The sequence below is a fragment of the Chrysochloris asiatica genome, unplaced genomic scaffold, assembly GCF_000296735.1.
Source record: "Chrysochloris asiatica unplaced genomic scaffold, ChrAsi1.0 scaffold00092, whole genome shotgun sequence".
Lineage (NCBI taxonomy): Eukaryota > Metazoa > Chordata > Mammalia > Afrosoricida > Chrysochloridae > Chrysochloris > Chrysochloris asiatica.
In genome coordinates, this window is record NW_006408610.1 from 1,484,922 (window position 1) to 1,506,835 (window position 21,914).

The 21,914-nt window shown below is 40.6% G+C and overlaps 1 protein-coding gene across 3 annotated transcripts in view; it reads right to left on the minus strand.

Moving 5' to 3' along the window:
* The window catches only part of TSPAN3 (tetraspanin 3), a 37,257-nt gene extending 16,798 nt beyond the window's left edge, over nt 1–20,459 (minus strand). The window contains exons 1-3 of one of the 3 annotated variants that reach the window (XM_006866459.1): nt 20,115–20,459; nt 299–490; nt 45–119 (exon numbers count right to left, since the gene is read on the minus strand). In XM_006866459.1, coding sequence (XP_006866521.1) covers nt 45–119; nt 299–490; nt 20,115–20,177 — 330 coding nt within the window. In that variant the 5' untranslated portion in view covers nt 20,178–20,459. The remainder of the gene's footprint in view (nt 1–44; nt 120–298; nt 491–20,114) is intronic. The other 2 variants (XM_006866461.1, XM_006866460.1) reach the window with 2 other exon arrangements.
* Between the last annotated feature and the right edge of the window lie 1,455 nt (nt 20,460–21,914).

Here is a 21,914-nt window from a genome sequence, read left to right on the forward strand (position 1 = left end):
AAACCACCTTTTAAAGCATTATGTGAATTTAGCAAATATCATACCTTTGCTCTGTAAACGTATCCCAAAACCACGACAACAACTTCTGTGACAAAAACCAGGAGTAGGATGATGACAAACTGTAAGGAAATATGAGCAAAAATTAAATACAAACTTAAAAAAAAAAAGCGGGGTTAATACTGTCAAGTCTTGTAACAGCCAACAAGTTTATGGAGTTTCATGCTCAATTCAAGAAGAGCATGATATAAACACTCTGGCGTCTTAGGATGACTATGTGCTCAGTGAGATGCTAACTTACTGTAGCAAGTCCGCAGCGGCTTTCCCGGATTGTGGCGCAGCAGCCAATTAGGCCAATAATGAACAGCAGGGCCCCCACAGCTATGATCACTACGGCAGGGATGAGCGTGTACACATCTTCAAAGAAGTGGTCATAATCGTCATAAGTGATGAAGACATAGGCTCCCACATAACATAAGATGCCTGCTGCTCCCTATGGGAAACAAAACCAATGCATCAACAAAAGCCTTAATAGTAAGACGCACCTTCTAATCCTTGGTCAATTACAATTCAATGTTATTTCTCATGACTTCTAAATCTGTTTGCAGACTTTCATTTTCCCCCATAAAGCTGAAAGGCCTATGATTTATTACTAAGGACATATCTTTACTAGATAAAGTCAAAAAGTTTTCCAAACTCTATTAACTTTTCAGTAATCGATGGTTCTGCTAGGACTAAGAACGCAGGAATCCAATAAGCAATACTGATGACAAGAATGAAGAAAATCACACACACACACACACACAACTTAACTTTTGCTCAACGTAGTTGCCCCAACATCTAGAGAAATTACATAAGTGGATGGGCCAAGATTTAAATCCAGAGAGTCGCAAAAGCCTGCACTTTTAACTTCTAGCTACTTCCCTTGGAGAAAGAAAATATAATATTACATAGAAATCACTTACTGTCCTACTCATAAAGACTAAGAAATGGTCAAGTAGAAGGGCTTGACACCACAGTACACGATGCTTGTCAAACTTGAATGTGAATAGGAATCACCTGAGGGAGGATCTTATTAAACTACAGATTCTGATTGAAATGTTTGGGTGGGACCTGATATTCTGTATTTCCAACAAATTTCTATGTGCTTCTGGTGCTGCTGATTCTTGGGACACACTTTGAATAACATGGCTTTAGAGCACCTAAAGGAAAACTGAATGCAAAAAGTCATGTAACAGTTATGTCTTAAATTCAGTTGCTACACTCGGTACTTTCTCCAACTGCAGAGTTTTACGCACATTCCCCCCATCACGGTCAATTTTGCTATCCTAGTGTACCAGATGTGTGCTTAACAACCCAGTGCCATTTGTTTATATGCAAATGAGCAAATGCAGTGTCAGGCTAAGTATGACATCATTTGGCTTAATGAACTATATTTGCAGACCACACTGAATGATTTCCACCATCTTTAAAATTTAATACATGAACCATTAGTCCTCAAGCCAGAAAGCCTCAACAGTAACACTGGAAATATTTACTCTTCTGAACCTGGAAAGTTTTCTTAAAGCAGGGACCCAATATGCTTGGGCATTATCAGTATTTTTTTCACTAAGTCATCAGAATCAAGGTCAGATCTTGAAGACAAAGACTCCATATGTGTAAATTTAGGAACTTGATTTTTCTTTTATAACATAACTTTTACAAATGAGAAGTTAACTAGTGTAGGAAAATATTTCCAGCAAGATGGCATACTACGCAGATGAACTACATGGACCCTCTGCAATAAAGATACAAGAGACCAAATAAAACAGACGCAGAAAAAAATTCTGGCACTCTGAATTTCAGAAGAAAGGTTAGGGAGTGGATAGACTGCTTGCTGGGAGGAGAGGCCAAGGAGGGACGGCGAGAGAGGAAGACTGATGGATGAAAGGTGCTATTTCTTCTTTTCCCCCCACGGTTCCCTGGTGGCCAGAAGTGTGGCCAGCTCCCACCCTCACCCGCCCCCAGTACACACCCTGCTCTCTGGGCAGTCAGAGCCATCATGCCAGTGTGAGCTGGTAACCTACAAAACCTGCCGAGTCACCAAATCAGCACTTGGCCAGTCACCCTGCCCCCAACAGGTCCTAACAAACTGAAACCAGCTCCATCAAGGGTCCCCACAAACTACTTCTGGATAGATAACACCGAGGCGGCCTATGGAAACTCTGCTGTCACATCCCTCCCACAACCGTCTCGTGAGCACCTTGAATTGCAGGAACCCACCAGACATTTCTCCCCTCCAGGTCCAATAACTGTACTACTTGTTTTTACAAATGCTACAACTCCACAATGCCCCGGAGACAACAGACAATTTTAGCTCATGCAAAAAAACACGAGAGAATGGCTCAAACAAATTGTTAGGACGCAGAGACAAAACATTTCTGAGGGGAAAAAAGATAATAGAATTAACTGAAAAAGAATTAAAAAAAGAATGATATTTTGATGCCCTCAGTGGATTGACAGAAAGATCAGGGAAAACAAGAACACAGAAAAAAACTTTAGAAGAATTGAGAAAAACGCGACAAGCACAAAAAGACCAAATAAATGCAAATGTTAAAACAATCCAAAACCTTCTATTAGAAATCCAGAAGATCAATACTAAGATTTCAAAAATGAACAATATGTTAAAGAGCAAAGAAGATTCATAGCAATGGAAGTCAAATTGGTGAACTTGAAGAGAAATCTCTCAATACTAGTATGCTAGGCGAACCATTAAAAAAAATAATAAAAAAAAAATAAGAAGATTTAAAAGTTACGTAAGGACACCATGAAGAGAAACAACGTGAAATTCTAGAACAGGAAGAAAGCACAGAGAAAACTGTCGAAGAGTTTGGAAGAAAACTTCCCTAACATCATGAAAGGCATGAAAGTAAGAAGCAGCTGAACAAACCCTAAACAGGATAGATCCCAAAAGAAAATCACCAAGACACATCATAATCAAACTTTCCAAAATCTAAGACAAGGAAAGAATCTTGAAATCAGCTCAGGAAAAATGAAAAGCTACCTACAAAGGATAGCCAATAAGACTAACAAGCTCAGACTTCCCAGCAGAAACCATGCAGACAAGAAAGCAATCGATGACATTCGATGACATATACAAAACTCTGAAAGAAAAAAATTGCCAACCAAGAATCATATACCCAGCAAAGCTGTCCTTCAAATATGGCAGTGAAATTAGGGCATTTCCTGATAAATCAAAGTTAAAGGAATTTTTAATGACCAGATCAACTTTACAAAAAATACTAAAGGGTGTTCTTTGGACTGAGAACCAACAACAGCAGAAAACAACCAGTGAATACCATACATGACAACACCATGTGTTTAAAGTAAAACAAACCTACAAGACTGAAAATCGAGTACCAGTGAGATCAACATATAATGAAGTCAACGACAAAGCAAAAACATGGAATAGTGTAGATACAGAACTTACAAATGACAAGGAAGTCAAGTAGACAAGATTAAAACAGACACTTTTAAGCAGGGAAACAATAAACTGCTGGGTAACCTCTAAGAAAAAATAATACACTTGTACATCAAGATAAAAAGAGGAAAATCAGAAAGATTAAATAAACATTAACACAACAAAAACACACAAACAAAATGAACTCAGCAGAGAAAATTATGTGAAACGAAGAATCAACAGCACCACACACAAAAACAGAAAAATAACAGCCATCAATTCACACCTACTGATAATTACACTGACTATAAACGGATTAAATCCACCAGGTCAAAATGGGTAAGAACAAAGGACCCTTCAATACGCTGTCTACAAGAGACATATCAGAAAGATTGGAGACAGCCTAAATGCCCACCAACAGAAGAACGGTTAAAAAATTTTTGCTACATAACATACAATGGAATACTACAATACATTGAAGATAATGATGAATCTGTAAAACACCTCACAACACAGTTGAACCTGGAGGATATTATGCTGAGTGAAATTAGTCAATCAAAAAAGAACAAATATTTTATGGATTAACATTATAAAAAAGATTTTCCTGATAAAAGAAACAATCTGTGATGGTTATGGGGGTGGGAGAAAAGTGAAAATTATTCACGGACTGGTGGACTGAGTGAAAATTATTCATGGACATTAACATGGCTGACAGCATAGACAATATACAACAAGAGGGAGGTGAGCAGAGGAAGATGAAGGTAGCAGACAGGGGAGGAATGCAACAAAGCGAAGAGAGGTAAATGCTGTGAAGTGTCGGTACACGGAGGGGATTGCGACCAGGTAATGGAACAGAGTATATGATTTGTTGAATATAAAACTGATGATCTGCTCTGTAAACCTTCACTCAGTTCACAAAAAGTTGAAATTCTCTTCTTTTAGCTTCCCACGGCTGATTTTCTTCTGACTTCTCTAGCTGCTTTTCATTCTCTTCTGGGACTCTTCTTTATCCATCTGCAATGGGAGCAGTCTCCAGGGTTCTACCTTTGGTCCTGCTCTGTCTTCTCTTTTGCAAGCATCTTCTAGGGCTGGATTAGTCATGGCTTCACTAGGTATTATAGCTTTCTACTAAAGCTACTGTCTCAAGACCTACACACTCCCATCTGGAAGTGTGTAGCTAACAGCCCACCCTCAAACCTTCCCTGCCTTTGTCCCTTCCTTATCTATTTCAGCAAAAGTACCAGGCACCTAATTTCTCCAGTCAAACACTTTCCATGATCCTTTTTACATAATCAATTAACAAACTCCTTTAAGTCTATTTCCAAACCATTATGTGACTATCTCTGCTTCTCTTCAAACCCACAACAGTGCTTAGGTCTTAATTTGGGCTCTGTCGCTGTTCACCCTAAGTCTTCTACTTCTCCTTGCCTTGTTATTAGGAATATTTTTGTTAAAAATGCACACCAGATCAAGACAAAATTTTTTTACTTGCTCCCCATTACCCTTAGGATGAGGTAAATAGGCCGTTGAAGTTGTTCTTCCTTGTTTTTATGCCTCAGCCTTCATCAGTGTCTCATACACCCTGAGCAACATACATCTGCTCTATCCGAGTTCCCCACGTACTTTCTCATTTCTCAACACCTGCTGTTCTCTTTGGAATGCACGTCCTTCTTTTTATCTGCCTGGAAAATACTCGATGCCCACCTACACGCTGCTTAGGGGTCACCTGTGATGGAAGTCATTCTTGATTCTTTCAGGTTGGATCAGGTGCCCCTCACCCACTCCTATCTCACCCCATGCTCAGCTTCAACACAGCATTTAGTATACAGCTGGTGCAATTACAGCGACACACAGCTCAGCATGGCGGATGGATACAGACTGAGACCATCTGTCTTTCAGCCCTGTATCACCACCCTGCACTTAAACAGTGCTTAGCACCTAGCAGTAACAGTCAAAATTTATCCCTTACATTGAAATCATCCTTCCCCTTCAGTCTAAAGGTTTGGTGTGTGTTTGCTTTGTTTCTCTCAGCCCAATGTGTAGTCAGTCAGTCTTCAGCTCACTATTCAAACATGGAACTTACTTCAGCTGATGGAGTTTCTGATGGCCACTGCATCCACAATACATCAGTTTGTAAACAACCGATGTTGTTGTTGGTAAGTGCCATCAAGTCAGTTCAGACTCACAGTGACCTGGCACAGGGTTTCGGAGGAGTGACTCATGAGTCTGAACCAACGGGGTGCAGTTTACAACTTTTCAATAGATCTCTATTAGTGAAAAAATCATTTTCTGTCTCTGACAGAAACGTTCCACATGTTCCAACTTTTGCAGGTTTTACTAATAATACACATTATTTTGCAAAAGTAAAGAATTTCAGCTGTTAAGCTGAATGAGCAAAAACCTTGAAGATGAATTTAATTTTCCCCAGTTTGTCTTCACTAGTCCTCCATCCTTTAGATTCTTAGCTTTTGTTATTTCAAAAGGCAATATTGTATTTAAAAGACTTGACTAAAGGTGACGTCCACTAGTGAGTGCTTCTGTTACATGAAATTTTAGCTCATGCAAATTTGAGAACAAGAAAATGCTGTAAGATATGTAAGTCTGCGCTCAGTAATTAATCGGAAGCACAGGACACTGAAGAACTCCTTTCAAGCTAGAGGTCCATATAGCATGAAGATGCCACTTAGTGTTGATTGGGAATGGGCCCTGTGAAGGGCTTCTGGTGCTCTCAGCCTCCACCCAAGCTGAGACACTCACCTGAAGTTGGAACTGTGGAAAAGGTGAAAATATCAACAGCAGATTCCATCAAACGCGTGACAAATGTGATGTAAAGCTGTCTCGTCTTCTTTTTTTAAATTTAAGTTTGTTGGTGGTGGTTCCGACTCACAGCGACCCTGCATGGGGTTTCCGAGGCTGTACATCTTTACAGGAGCAGAAAGCCTCATCCTTCTCCCACAGAACAGCTGGTAGTTTCAAACTGTGAGATTAGCAACCCGATTCGTAACCACTCCGCTACCAGAACTCCTTAAATTTAAGTTTATTTGGGTGAAAATATATACATAGCAAAATATACAGCCATTCAACACTTCCACATGTACCACTCAGGGACCGTGGTTACATTCTTCACAGTTGTCATCATTCTTGCGCTCCCTACCTACCTTATTTTACCAGCATCAATTTAGACTCACTGGCTCCACATCTCCTCAACTAAGCTTCAGAGTTACTGCTGCATACAGATAATCCCTGAAAGCAGCCCAAGGCTCAAGGCAGAGTTTTAAATTAATTGATGCCGATGTTTTCTAACAGACTCGAGAGTAGTTTCTTTTCCCAGGATGCAAACCAGTCAACACCCAATTCACACAACCAAGTTGGGATTCCAACAGAACTCTATTTTGAGATACAGACAGTGCAAGCCTTAGGGGCACAGAAAAGTGGAAACAACTGCCTGACTGCTGATTTGAGATCAAATTAATCAAATTACTTGTAAATTGTTGTTAAGAGTCTGTTCTGACCCTTAGAGACCCTGTATAGGGTTTCCATGGAATGGTTTGGTGAACTTGAACCGCCAACCTTGCGGTTCAAACCAATTTTGCAGTCCTGCTCATTAACCCACTACTTGTAAATAAAACTGATTTTGCATTCCTGCACATTAACCCACTACTTGTAAATAGAGGCTGAGTTTCTTAAATGGAAATAAACTTCAGATTTTTCTCCTTTTTAATGAAATCTAAACCCTATGCAGAGTCCTGGTGTGGCGCTGTGGGTTAATGTGCCAGACTGCAAAGCTGTTTGAACTGCAAGGTCAGCAGTTCAAGCTCACCAGGTGCTCCTCGGAAACCCTGTACAAGGTCGCTATGGGTCAGAATCGACTCAATGGCACTTAACAACAACAATAACAAACCCTACACAGGCTAACTGTGAGTCAGCACTTAACAACTAGCCAGCACTTAACAAGTGTTATATCTGGAATCCTGGTGTAGTACTGTAGGATAACAGTTCAAACCCACCAGCTGCTCCTTGGAAACGCTATACATGATTGCTGGAAGTTGGAACCGACTTGATGACGACAATGTTATATCTTAAATTATATTAATAAACAGTTTATGGATGACATCAACTGCTCTTAAAATACAAAGATGGACTAAAAACGAGTAGCTGAAGACTTAAAAACAGTTATAATCAGCTGCTTTCATGACATCCAACAACCAGTATGAAAAACACGCAAAAGAACATGAGAAAGGGTAAAATGGACGTGGGAAATGGAGGGAAGGTTATATTCCTAATAGTAGGTAACGCCTAACTAGTATGCATAAGGAGCCCTAGTGGAGCAATGGTTTAAGCATAAGACTGCTAACTGAAAGGTCGATGGTTCAAAGACACCACTGGCTCCAAGGCAGAACAGTGAGACTGTCAGCTTCCATAAAGATTTTACAGCCTTAGAAACTCTATGGAGCAGCTCGACTGTCCTGCAGGGTCGCTGTGAGGAGGAAATGACTTAACAACCGTGGGTAACTAGTATGCACAGGGTCTTTGTAGAGGCTCATATTTTTTATTCAGGAGTCAAGGCTATTAGAAAGGCTAAAAAGTGAGCTTGGGTAAATCTTTCATTTGAATGTCCAGAGTGGAATTGGAACCTATCAAAGAGTCAGGGCTTTGCCAACAAAGCAGTTGTGAGAAGTGGCAAAGGTGGGAGGAGGTGGATAGAAGAGCAGGTGACATGTACAACTTGGAAGCAGCTGACCTACCTCAGTCACCATGAAGAAACTCTGAGCCTCTGAGGAAGATTTGTGCCAGGAGAGTATATTAACAATATTTACTCTTTTTACAAAGAAGTAAAGGGAAATTTAAGGAAAAGACTGAGATCTGAAACTACAGAAAGAACAATTTAAAAAACACAAACATTTTTAATCTTTTAACAAGTCCATGCTCCAAATTAAGCCAAGGGGATTTTAAAATTAAGAGAGCTTGGTGTTTGTCAAGGTGTCAAACCATCCCGGTAAATGAGAAAATAAAGCTATCCTATTATGATAGTTTGCAAGGGTATGAGTTCCAAAAGTGCAATTTCATTTTAAACTTCAACTCTCCATCTACACAAACACAAATGTGAAATCTCTTTAAAAGTAAGAAATTTAATTCTTTATTGCTTGGTCTATAATTTAGGATTTCCTTCCCCTCCTCCCCCAATTCTCTGTAAAGAAACAGATGAGCTAGTGAAATGCTAAAATCTTCAAAACTACTAAATTCCTTCATTTTCTTAGGAAGAAGGAATATGGAATGAAAGGAAGTATACTGATCACAGTAAACTTACTATATATTACATATCAGGAACAAAAGACTTGCTATACACTGGGGCAATAAAAAAGCTCTGTTGTCAAAAGCACAATAAAATGGAAATTTAGAAATGTGAAGGTAGAAGCATCCCACAGGACTGGGGGAGATAAAGCAAAGAATAGGGGTGATTTTTCTTGCAGTGGTATGTGGCAGACATGGGAGATTCACATGCTAGAACTTGTAAGGATCAGGGATGCATAAAGGTGAGAATCCCATCTGAACATCACTCAGAGTACCTGATCAGTTTTTACTTGTCTTTGTGAACAGCTCCTCTGGAGCACATTTTACCTCAAAGATATCAACCGGTAATGTAGAAATGTTTGGAATGTTGGGAGGAAAAAGTCAAGAAGAGAAAGAATGGGGAAAACCACAGCAAACTGTAGATTATAAAAAAGCAGATTTTCAAGTTAGAAAGCCAAAGAAAAAAATCAGCAGAAATCCATCTAATGTACATATATATATTTTAAAATCAAGTAACTTAGTTTCCCTGTACAGTCGTATTCAGTTTTATGTCTCTCATTTGTCTCCTTCAATTCAGGAATCTGAACGCTTCCCCAAACTCTACCCTGTCATTAAAAGTATCTTAAAATCATCCTGGACAACAATCTTTTAGCATTGTACTTAACATAACATTCTCATGTCCAACCATGATTTGTTTCCACTCTGACCAAGTCTGCTAAAATAGTTCATTAAACAAAACTACTCACACCTTTGTTGCTGTTAGGTGCCATCAGGTTGGTACCAACTCATAGCGACTTTATGCACAACAGAACCAAACACTGCCCAGTCCTGTGCCAACCTCACAATCACTGCTAAACTTGAGCCCACTGCTACTGCCACTGTGTCAATCCATCTCATTGGTGGTCTTCCTCTTTTTTGCTGACCCTACACTTTACCCAGCATTATGTCCTTCTCCAGGAACTGGTCCCTCCTGATAACATGTCCAAAGCATGAGAGATGAAGTCTGGCCATCCTGGCTTCTAAGAAGCATTCTGGCTGCACTTCTTCCAACAGTGGTTCTTTAGACAGTCCATGGTATTTTTAATATTCTCCTCCAACACCATAACTCAAATGCATCAATTCTTCTACAATCTTTATTATTCACTGCCCAACTTTCACATGCATATGAGGTGATTGAAAATACCATAGCTTGGGTTAGGCACACCTCAATCCTCAAGCTGACATCTTTGCTCTTCAACACTTTAAAAAGGTCTTGTGCCGCAGGTTTGCTAAATGCATGCGTCGTTTGATTTCTTGACTGCTGCTTCCATGAGCGTTAATAGTTGATCCAAAAAGAATGAAGTCCTTGACAACTTCAATCTTTTCTCCACTGATAAGAATGTTGTTTATTGGTCCAGTGGTGAGGATTTTTGTTTTCTTTGCATTGAGGTGCAACCCATATTGAAGGCTATTTTAAATTCTCTTCCCTTTCAGCAAGCAAGGTTGTATCATCTGCATATCACAGGTTGTTAATGAGTCTTCCTCCAATCCTGATGCCATGTTCTTCTTCATATAATTCAGTTTCTGGGATTATGTGCACAGCATACAGACTGAATAAGTATGGTGAAAGAATACAACCCTGGTGCATATCTTTCCTAACTTTAAACCATTCAGTGTCCCTTTGTTCTGTATGAACAACCACCTCTTGGTCTATGTACAGGTTCCTCATGAACACCATAAAGTGTTCTGGAATACTAATTCTCCACAATGTTATCCACAGCTTGTCATGATCCACACAACTGAAACCCTCTGCATAGTCAATATAGCACAGGTAAACATCTTTCTGGTATTCTGTTTTCAGCCAAGATCCATCTGATGTCATTAGTTCCAAAACCCAGTTGACACAGAGTTGACTCTGACTCATGGTAATGCCCTTAATGGTAGTAACGTTTTCAATGACCGATCTTTTAAAAATAGATTACCATACCTTTCTTCTGAGGTACTTTTACGTGGACTCAAACCTCCAACCTTTCAGTTAGCAGCCTAGCACATTAACCAGGAACTTTACCAAACCATTCATTGCCTGCAAAGTCTATTCTTAACAACTTTCAAAACAAAAACAAAACTACTACACAGATCCAAAGAATTCAAATCTTCTTTCAAAAACTGAAACTACTGTTGCCAAGATTTTTGGAAGCTATTAAAATAACACCATTTTTTACCAAATAGGTCAGTAATGAAACCGACCAATACTGTTCAGAGATGTGTGAGGGAAGAAGGGTCCTCAGTTGGAAGAAGTATAATATGAAGTATTTTTTCTGAAAGGTAACCAGACAACATGTATCAGTCTCAAAATGTAAGCTTTTGTACTAAATCTTCTTCTAGAAATGTGTCCTTCAGAAAAGTCAGATGGGAATCAAAGTTTGTGTCGAAGGTCTAGCCATCATAGTGGTATAGTACTGTAACAAAAATACAAAATCCTGGTAGTCAGAAATACAGCATCACTTTAGCCCTGAAGTCTCTTGCTAAAGCAAAACAGAGCATTTAGTAATATGCTTATGGTGTGTTAGGGGGGAAACACACATTTATCACTTAAGACATAAAAAAAAAAATTATATATTAAAATGCTAACGCTGGTTGCCACTGGATTATGAATGATGTCAGGTAGAGTTTTGTATGCTTTCTGCTTTTTATTTTTGTAAATACGTTTTAGCGTCTTCTTTAAAAAGCAAACACTAAATTAAAATCTGTGAAAGCCAGAAATTGTGCATGGCAGAAACCTGTCAGAGCAAGGAAAACTCAAATAATTGCCACTAAATGAGTGGCAGAAAAGTGTTCAGACTGCAGCTTTCAAGGTGGGAATTGTGCAAGCCCCAGAGAAGCAGGTGGCCCCGGCAGTGCCGGCTCGGCTCTGACACAGCTCACTGTACTTGCAGACTCAGAAAAATCATGTTTAGAATAACAGTAGAGACTTCACATTGTTCTCTCCCAAACGAAGGCATTCCTAGCTCTGTCCTTAGCCATAAAATAAGCATCTCTTCCATCACAAATACATTAGGCTTCTCTGCCAGTCTCCCACATTTGTCACTCTTTTCGGGATCTCTTTGGCTTCGATCCTTCCTTCGGATGTTTTCTAACACAATTCTGATTCTTTCAGTGTATAATTTTTCACAAAATAACCGTTCAAAAAGAAAAAAAAAAATCCTAGTTGGGGGTATAAACTTTTCATAATAAGCCACAAATGCCACGACCATCATCAATATCACTGACATTATTATTACCATTCTTCTTAAAGGAAAACTATTTCAATCACTTTAAACTATCACTCTGATGATATACCAACAGTCATGCTCAACAAGCCTACTCTATTTTACACTTTTTCTATTTTCCATTTTTTATATCATTGCTTATCCAAGTGAACAAAGGTTCTATTTAATCCGATTTATAATTACTAGTTTAAAGATCCAAAAGTTCAGCTTACAATAAATGGAGATCAAGCAAAGCCCCAGCCAAATCACTGTAACCATATGGAATCTGGCTATTTTCAGACTGTAGGGCCCCAGCTGTCTTCTGATAAGTATGGAATGTAGACATGCATTTCATTTGAGATCCCATGTCCACATTCTACTGTACCAGCACACATAACCAGGTGAAGTCAAGCTTACTTTGAATTACAGTGACCCCATGTGTCAGAGTACAACTGAGTTCCATATGATTTTCAATGACTACATCAGGATTGGAGGAAGGCTCATTAACAACCTGCGATATGCAGATGATACAACCTTGCTTGCTGAAAGCGAAGAGGATTTAAAATACTGTTGAAGATCAAAGACCACAGCCTTTCGTATAGGTTGCATCTCAATGTAAAGAAAATAAAAGTCCTCATCACTGGACCAATAAACAACATTGTTATCAAAAGAGAAAACATTGAAGTTGTCAAGGACTTCATTTTTCTTGGATCGACCATCAACACTCATGGAAGCAGCAGTTAAGAAATCAAATTACGTACTGCATTAAGCAAAGCTGCTGCACAAGACCTTTTTTAAGTGTTGAAGAGCAAAATGTCAGCTTGAGGACTAAGGTGCACCTGACCCAAGCCATGGTATTTTCAATAACCTCATATGCATGTGAAAGCTGGACAGTGAATAAGGAAGACCGTAGAACTGATGCTTTTGAGTTATGGTGTTGGAGGAGAATACTGAAAGTGCCATGGACTGACAAAAGAACCAACAAATCTGTGTTGAAAGAAGTGCAGCCAGAGTGCTCCCTGGAGGCCAGGATGGCCAAACTTGGTCTCTCACACTTCAGACATATTGTCAGGAGGGACCAGTCGCTGGAGAAGGATATCATGTTTGGTAAGGTGGAGGGTCAGAGAAAAAGAGGAAGACCTTCAGTGAGATGGACTGGCAAAGTGGCAGCATCAATAGGCTCAAACGTGGCAACAACTGTGAGGTTGGCCCAGGACCGGGCAGTGTTTCATTCTGTGTGTATAGGGTTGTTATGAGTTCGTACCAACTCGATGGCACCTAACACCAACATGGTACATAGGATAAGCATTGGACTGCTAACCTCAAGGTTGGCAGTTTAAACCCATCGGCTGCTCTTTGGAAACCCTATACAGCAGGGGTGGGAAACTTCATTTGGTCTGGCCCTGTCAAGGCAACCACAGTTCCAGCCGTCATATTATAGCAGGCTACTTTTCAAGTTGATGATTTTATATGGCCTGTGAATGATGTTATAAATATCCAAATGGACGTTGGCAGAAGAAAGGTTCTCATCCCTGAGGCACAGGGTCACTAAGAGTCAGAACCGACTCCATGGCATTAACAGCATCCATTGTTTCAGAAGTAGATGGTCAGGTCTTTCTTCCAGGGCACCTCGGGGGAGATTTATACCTCCTACGATTCAGAACTTACTTTATCTCAAAACGGCTGAATTATTACTGTAGGAGCCTTGGATGAGTAAGCTTTCTGATATTGAAGTTTGTCAATGCTTTGGTTCAATGTTTAATCTGTAGCAGCAACAGATGTAAACACAACGTAAGATATAAATGCCGATATTTACTATAAACCCTTTTTAGTAGATTAAGAACAAAAACATAAATGCAAATAATTTTTCTTCAATGATGGACTCTGTCAAACCATTCAATGGGAAAACTTGAGATTGTCCAAGAGTATGAATTTCAAAGGTGTACCTAGAGATGAAATTCAACAAAGAATTATATGATTTTGAATGTCCCTCTCTGCTCTCCCAAGGAGCTCTGGTAGTGTAGTGGTTATGAGTCGGGCTGCTAATGTCAAGGTCAGCAGTTCGAAATTACCAGCCGTTCTGTTGGAAAAAGATGGGGCTTTGTACTCCCGTAAAGATTTTTAGCCTCGGAAACCCATGCAGGGTCGCTATGAGTCGGAACTGACTCCACAGCACACCACCACCACCACAACCACCTCTGCTCTCCCAGCCCCCTATTAACTGTCAGATAGCAGGGATGACGTCTCTTTAGTCTTTGTATCCTCTAGAAACATTAAATAATCAACATGCATTTGATGATAGTTATACTTGCTTGATACAAGTGTACATTTAATAGAATAAATATTCTATTTATTCTATTAAAAATAAAAGGCCTAAATCTGTAGAATGAAATTCATGAAAATGCTTTAATGTGTGGTAAATATTCTAGAAAGTTAGTCAACAACCCATTCCTTACAATGCAACTAAAGAGAGTCTTCCTGAATGTGGCCATGCTGCTGATTCTAAATTCCCAGTGTTGTGAGTTCTTTGTTAATGATTACTCAGAGCCACAAGGCACTTGGTTATCGGACAGAAGACTGAGACGGTATTAAGATTGGGAACATTCGTTTACTTGTCAAAGATCAATTAAAAACTCAGTCATTGATCAAGTTTCTACAGAAACATGGTCAGTCTCCTAGTATATATCATAACTTGCTCACTGACAAAGTTAGATTTTTCCCTAGTAAACTGAAAAACAACTATGAAAATAAAAAAAATCTGTTAGCTTAAGGTGGGTTCCAATGACACATTCTTTGGCAAAACAGTCATTCCTAATGATAGAAATACAGGAGGTAAAGAAACAAATTCTGGGATGTCAGATAAAGGTTAGGATCTAAAAGCATCATGTTACCAACTCAAATGTAGTGGATGTGTTGGAAAACATAAAATATTTAACAAGAAGGAAAAACACTTGAAATATTTTATTACAAACTTCTGTTTGTAAAACAAGAATATGAAGGTATAGTTAAACTTCCTTTAATAACTTGAATATGCCAAGTACATGCATGTTCCCTTAGCCTTGGAAATGCCTCCAAATCACCTCCAAAACAAGTTCCCCTCTTAACAGTCCAGATATTTGACCTCTTTGGAGAAGGCTTCTTTGTCAACCCAAAGCCGCCACCCTAACTATCCTATCACATCACCCTAATTTAAACATCTCTATCACCTTACTTTGATTCTCTACATAACACATCACTATCTGATTATTTTTCTTGTTTACTGTCTTCCTACACCAGAAAATTCTGTAAGAATGGGATCTTCACTATTTTCTTCACTGTTTTACCAATAATACAGTCACAAAGTAGATACATATCTAGATATTTGCATTATATTTAACAAAGCCATTTTCCTTAATTATATGCATTATCAGGAGGCGTGTGATGTGGAAAGTTCATTTGTTTTGTTAAAACATTTAAAATGTTTTATCTTGCTTTCAAATACAATTAAGTGTAAGCTATTTAAGTATGAGCAAAAGACATTAGAGAAGGTTCCATACTCTGAAGTTTCATTTTCTGAAGTTTCATTTAAAGGTGTTAAAAAGGTACTTGATTTTCTCATAGTACTCTCCACCTCATAAGTGTTTTAGGGTTACGACCATACAGGTAACAAGCAACAGTCTAAACAGATGTGCCAGATGACAAACTCCACAAGTATGAACAAAGTTTCACTTCTCTTCCAGTCACATTTGAGTGTGTGAGAAATAATGACCGAAACAAATAGGAACTTAGAACACTTAGTAGCCTGCTGGCTTCGCTCACGGAATAGAAAAAGTTAAACTAACGTGCATAACACTAGATTTGATGAAGTACTCAATCAACTGACCACAATAAAAACCTGATAATTAGAAGAAAGTACTGATTTCAGTTTGTTTTAGACACATCAATCATACACAAAATTTAGAATCCTGTCTTAACTTGGTACAGAGGCAGTTTAGGAACCAGGCTTGGTGGTAGTTGCCCTCCAATCGATTGGGACTCAAGAGGCCCCATGTATGCAGAGTAGAAGTGCTCCCTAGGGTTTCCAAAGCTGTAACCTGGCATGTTGCCAGGCCGGTCTTCCAAGGAGCTTCTGTTACAGTTCAGCTCTTAATCTACATCACCGAATGACTCACACAGAAGCCTTCAAAACTTAGTCACTAGCTTAAATACTCGTAACTTTCTTCATCACAGGTCTAGCTAACACACTTACACTGAAAGCTACACCAAAAAAACTTAGAGATTCAAATTGTACCTCCTTTCTTTCATTTGTTCAAAATTACTGTCTAGCTATAAGCCCTAATATTCTGCAATTTACTGACGAACTCTCTAGTATTATAACACTCTGCAGGATTTTATAAATGACTGCTGCTTCTTTTGGTTTTTGTGTTTCCTTTCTTTTCGTTATTTTTTTAGACTGCACTGTCAAAACAATCTAGACCGTCAACTTTAACAATTTTGGCTGATATGAGATCATTTAATAAGCTAAGTCCAAGTATTTCAGGTATGTACTGACTTCCATGTCTAAGCACATACAATTGCCAAACGAACCGGGATATATCAAGATATAAAAAAGTGTAGTTTAAGGATTTTGCCAAAGTAATTAGCTTTAACACTTATCTGCAATCAGCCAGTTGCCATCAGATAGTTAAGAGCCTGTACAACAGAGTTAACAAGTCTTTACTAAAGTTGCCCAAGGGATCCTAGATGTAGGGAATGTTTATTCTTCCACCACAAGGCATTATGGGAAGGGGGGGAAGAGCTTTAAGATGAGAGAACTCTTAGTAGAACTGAAAAAAGCATAACACATTTCCAGGAAGGACTGGTTAATATTTGTTTTTTGTACTTCCTCATTATGACCTAATTTTTATAAAAATAGACAAGTTAAATAGTGTAGTTTGAATGCTGGTACAATCCCTAATCATGGTTAAAATCTGTAAACTGTAGAGAAAGTGCCTCTAATCTAGCTACCAAGTTCCTTCCCTTTCCAAATCGTTTGAAATCACACCTTGCTCTAACTCCACTGGCTCTCAAATATGGGACAATCTGGGTTTGAACATTAGCTCTGCCATATCTTGGTTGTGCTACTTTTACGCAGTAAACTTTAATGTCCTCATCTGTAAAACAAGCGTATCAATACTCTCTGCCAGAGAGTTTCTGTTAGGATAGTCCACTGACAAGCGCACAGCACACAGTGCTTGGCATGGGTCAGCACTGGAAGGTTAGCTAGTATCATGTTATCATCTCCATCAACAGCAGATTTCAATCGTTTCTTCCTAGCCTAATCAACCCTAGAAGAATCGATGCATTTGAATTATGGGGTTGGTGAAGAATACTGAATGCACTATGGACTGTCAGAAGAACAAACAAATCTGTCTTGGAAGAAGTACAGCCAGAATGTTCCTTAGAAGCAAAACTTCCTCTCTTGTACTTTGGACATATAATGAGGAGACACCAGACCCTGGAGTAGGACATCATGCTTGGAAAAGTAGGTCAGTGAAAAAGAGAAACACACCAACAACAATATGGACTGACATGGTAGCAGCCACAATGGGCTCAAATACAACAATTGTGATTATGGTACAAGATGTGGCAATGGACACATCTAAAGTCATTTCTTCATTGGTTATGTTGTACTCATTAATGCTGCTCTGTCACAGTGTTGCCTGCCCCCCCCCCAACACACACACAGCTAAGCTTCCTTATCAGAGCACACATAAGTTTTACTATTCTAATTCAGATTAAAGTTGTTGTTGAATTTAGTGTGAATTCAGTCTTGATTATCACCCTCTATGAAAAGCACAACAGAAGTTCAACAAAACCTTCTCCATGGAAGTACCAATTACTATTCACTGTTGTTGTTAAGTGCTGTCTAGTCAACTGCGACTTACAGCGATCCTGTATAGGGTTTCTAAGGAGCAGCTAGTGGGTCTGAACCAAGAACCTCACGGTTCAAACTGACCTTGCGTGGTCCACTGTTCAAAAATTCATGAGCAATCACTTAAAATTAACTGATAGTTCAGAATAAATAATAAAAATATAATTGTTTAGGGAAAAGGATTCCTTGTGTTTCCAATTATTTTCTTACATTAACAGAAATTCTAGTCCTTCAGCTTGGAAAAACCTAGAATAATGAGTATTATTCTTCAAAATCAAATAGTTATGACCATAAAATCACAAGGAGCTAAAAGGGTACAAAGCCAAGTCTCTGCCCCTTAAGGACCTCATTATGTAACAGTGCTTCTCCTTTGAGTATCCGTGAACATTTTTTTCTCTTTAAAAAGCCCTAAAGAAACACTATTCTAATTGGGTAAGAAAAAATCATGGAAACCCCAATGTCATTACCTACCAGTTAGGACTCTTTCCTTCACACCATAAATACACTAAACAACTCTATGGGAACACATGTGTGTAGTCAGTGATGTGTATATATAACCAACAGCTGTCAGAATATGAGATGTTTCATACTTTGGTGAGGAGGGTTAAGAAGAAAGTTTTCTTTTCCAGACCAGGGCTGTGGATGGGAGGGGGAACAGAGTTGACTAGGGATCTGTGAAGATGGAGGGAGTGCACAAAAAATATGGGCACATTCAAGGAATGTTCTAGGGACTGTGGACAGAGAAGTTTGTCTGGGGAAAGCAAGGGTGTACGGAAATGCTGACGAGAGGGGAAGGAAAGGTGATTTGAGCCAGGCTGGGGACTTAAATTCCAATACCAAGTGAAGGAAGGTTGGACCCAATTCTATGTCTTAAATGTGGGGGGTGTGTGTGTAATAGCTAAGGGTTTTGGGCCAGGATTTTCGGTGGTTTTGCAGTTAAGATGTAGTTATTACCTGCTTGATGAGCTCTAATAGGCTGCAATCCCCACTCCCTCAGGTTATGATAGGATGTAATTAGCCTATGTTGTTACTCCTCACTTTCTATGTTAATGAGGCCAGATGTAATCTACAGGATTAGGTAGTATGTGAGTAGATCACTTTTGAGATACAAAAGGGAAGTCAGCTGAGCTCAGGACCTACTAGCACCAAGATAGAAGATCCAGGAGTGGAATCAATCCTTTGGACATGGAGTCCTTGCACTGTGAAGTTCCTGGATCCTGCGCAACACTGATACCAGGAAGTATGGCGACTGCCAGGGAATACTGGGTCTCCCAGTGAAGGAAGACAAGGACTTTTCCCCAGAGTCAACAAGGAGGAAGCCTCCCCTAGAGCGGGCGCTTGGAATTTGGACTTCTGGCCTCCTAAACTTGGAAGAGGCTATATTTCCGATTGTTGGAACCATCCACTTGTGTTATTTCTGTTGTGGCAGCGTAAGATAAGTAAGAGAGGGACTTTTGTTTGTTTTCTTAATAAAAGAAAGTGATGTGATAAAGGAAATGCTTAGTAAGTTTTTTTTCTGGGAGCAAGGTCCAACTGCATTGGAGGATGGGGAGGCTGATAGGAACAATACAGGTTATTACAAAAGTTCCTGATTAGATAAGGACTTGAACTAAGATGGAGAAGTTACAAACACCTCTTTCTTTGGGGGTGTGTCCAAAGAAAATTCCTAAACCTTTACTAAATCATCGCTTTCAAAATCATTTGACACCGAATGTATTCAACCAAGGATACCAGCCTCAGGGCTATATTCATGCCCCAAACCAAATTAAATAGATTGCTTTTTTTGGTCAAATAATGACTTCTAAAGTTGAGACCCTTCAGTTTTCTGAGCTGATGATCAGCCAGTCCTCTGCACAAAGAGTTCCCTGACTCAGTAGCGTCGCCGCGTTATCTGCAGCGTTTGCTCAGATGCCTCTGGGCGGCCCCTGAACCTACGGGACTCCTGGCCCTGACAAAGAAAATCCAGGCCTGACCCTTTAGGGAATATCCTATTTCGAGTCTGAGGTCCTGAAAGAATCTGCAACAACAGACAGCTCTTCCAGAGAAAAGCAAGGGCTCGGCCCAGCGTCGCTTCTTGGGCCTCTGGCACCAAGCCAGCGGCCCGGGAACCGGCCCTTTGGCCGCCCTCCACGCCGGGGCCTTCGTCCCATTCTTGGAGAGACCTCAAGAAGTGGCTCCTGGCCCGGGCCCCCCGGGCGCCTACGTCGAGGCCTGCCCGGGCCGCGCCGCCGGCCCTCGTCCTTCCCCACCCGCCGGTCCCGCTCACCCAGAAGATGAGGTTGAGAAAGACCAGCACAGTCTTGGAGGAGGTGATGCCGCACTGGCCCATTGTGCTGGCGGCCCGCTGAGGCCCGGCTCGGCGAGCTAGGGCTTCGCTCACCGAGCGAGGCGACAATGGCGGCGACGCCTCCCGGCTGGAAACTGCAAGAGCAGCGCACCGCTCCCCGCAGCCCCCAGCAGCGTCGCCTACCCCCGGCTCCAGCAACACCTCACTCCTCCGCGCAGCCGCCGCAGTCCCACTCCGGCCCCCAGCGCTGCTACCTGGCAACGGAGTCCCGCGCACGGCGGCCGAGCCGTCAGCTTCAGCCAATCACTCCTGCGATGACTGCAGCGAGGCCACGCCCCTTAAAGGGGCCGAAGATTCAGAGATTTTTTTTTTTTTTTTTTCTTTTTTTTCCTTGGCCTCTGGCTGCCCTTGGACGCGACAGGCGAGTCAGAGAGGTTCAGTGGACCAAACAGGCTTACTGCTCTTCCCTTGAGCTAAACTTCACTATGCCAGCCTCACAGGCGATTCAGAGCTCACAGAGCTGTCCTTCTACCTGGTCCATTTTCCCTTGACACTAATTTCACCCCTCTACATGGAAATTTCCCTGACAGGTACATCACCAGACGGCAGTGTTTGGGAGAAGTACAGTAAACTTCAACAAATATTTGGGGAAAACTTAATGAGCTAGATACTAGGCTACCTCTAAGAAGTCTCTTCAGAAAAGAGGAAAGACTGGTGAGGGGGTGAGCAAGGAACGGGCATGTTTTTTGTGGGTGTGTGGTTTGGGGAAGGTAGAACATTTTGATTCAAAATTTACATCAATGAGAGAAATGTCTTTTTACATCGCAGCATTTCACAATTCTCTGTAATCTTAGATCACTTGTAGCAAGGAAGTTTATCATATCTATTTGCTCTTTTGACTCACTCCACAGCCATAGGTGGGAGGTACTTCATTTTACTGATGGAGAAATTGAAGCTTAGAAAGATTAAGAAACTTGTGGAGAGCCATGAGGGGGAGGAGAGTGTACTGCAGACACCACATTTTTAGCCACACACTAAACTGCCTGGTGTGGCGCTGTGGATTAAAGCACCAGACTGCAAAGCTGTTTGAACCGCAAGGTCGGCGGTTCAAGCTCACCAGCTGCTCCTCGGAAACCCTATACAAGATCGCTGTGGGTCGGGATCTACTCGACAGCACTTAACAAAAATAAACTGCCGCTGTTCACCGTCTTTCCTGCCATTACAGATTCTGCAGTCCCACCTGGACTGGGCTCTTAAAGAGACCCATTTCTTTATCAACTCACTCTCTCACCTTTGCCACTTCCTTCCGCATCAAATCCCCATCACCTTCTGCTTATGCAAGACCTCCCCCACTTACATTCATTTGCACCAAGTCAACTCATAACCAAATCAAACTCATAGATATCCAAGACTGTAAATCTTTGTTGTTGTTGTTAAGTACTATCAAGTTCAGACTCATACGGACCCTGTTTAGGGTTTCTGAGGAGTGGCTGGTAGGTTTGAACTGCTGACCTTGTGCTTCAAACTGACCTTGTAGTCCAGTGTATTATCTTGCAGCACCATTCAGGAGCAGAAAATCTCATCTCCCTCCTGAGGAGCAGCTGGTGGGTTTGAACCATCTATCTTATAATTAACTCTTGTTGTTAATTGCAGACCAGTACCTATACTACAGCATCACTAGGACTCCTTGCACCAAGGCACAGGTGCATTTATTCATTCATCAGATTTTCATCAAGCACCTCTTCACTATTCTAGGGTGGGAACACTACAGTTAGCCAG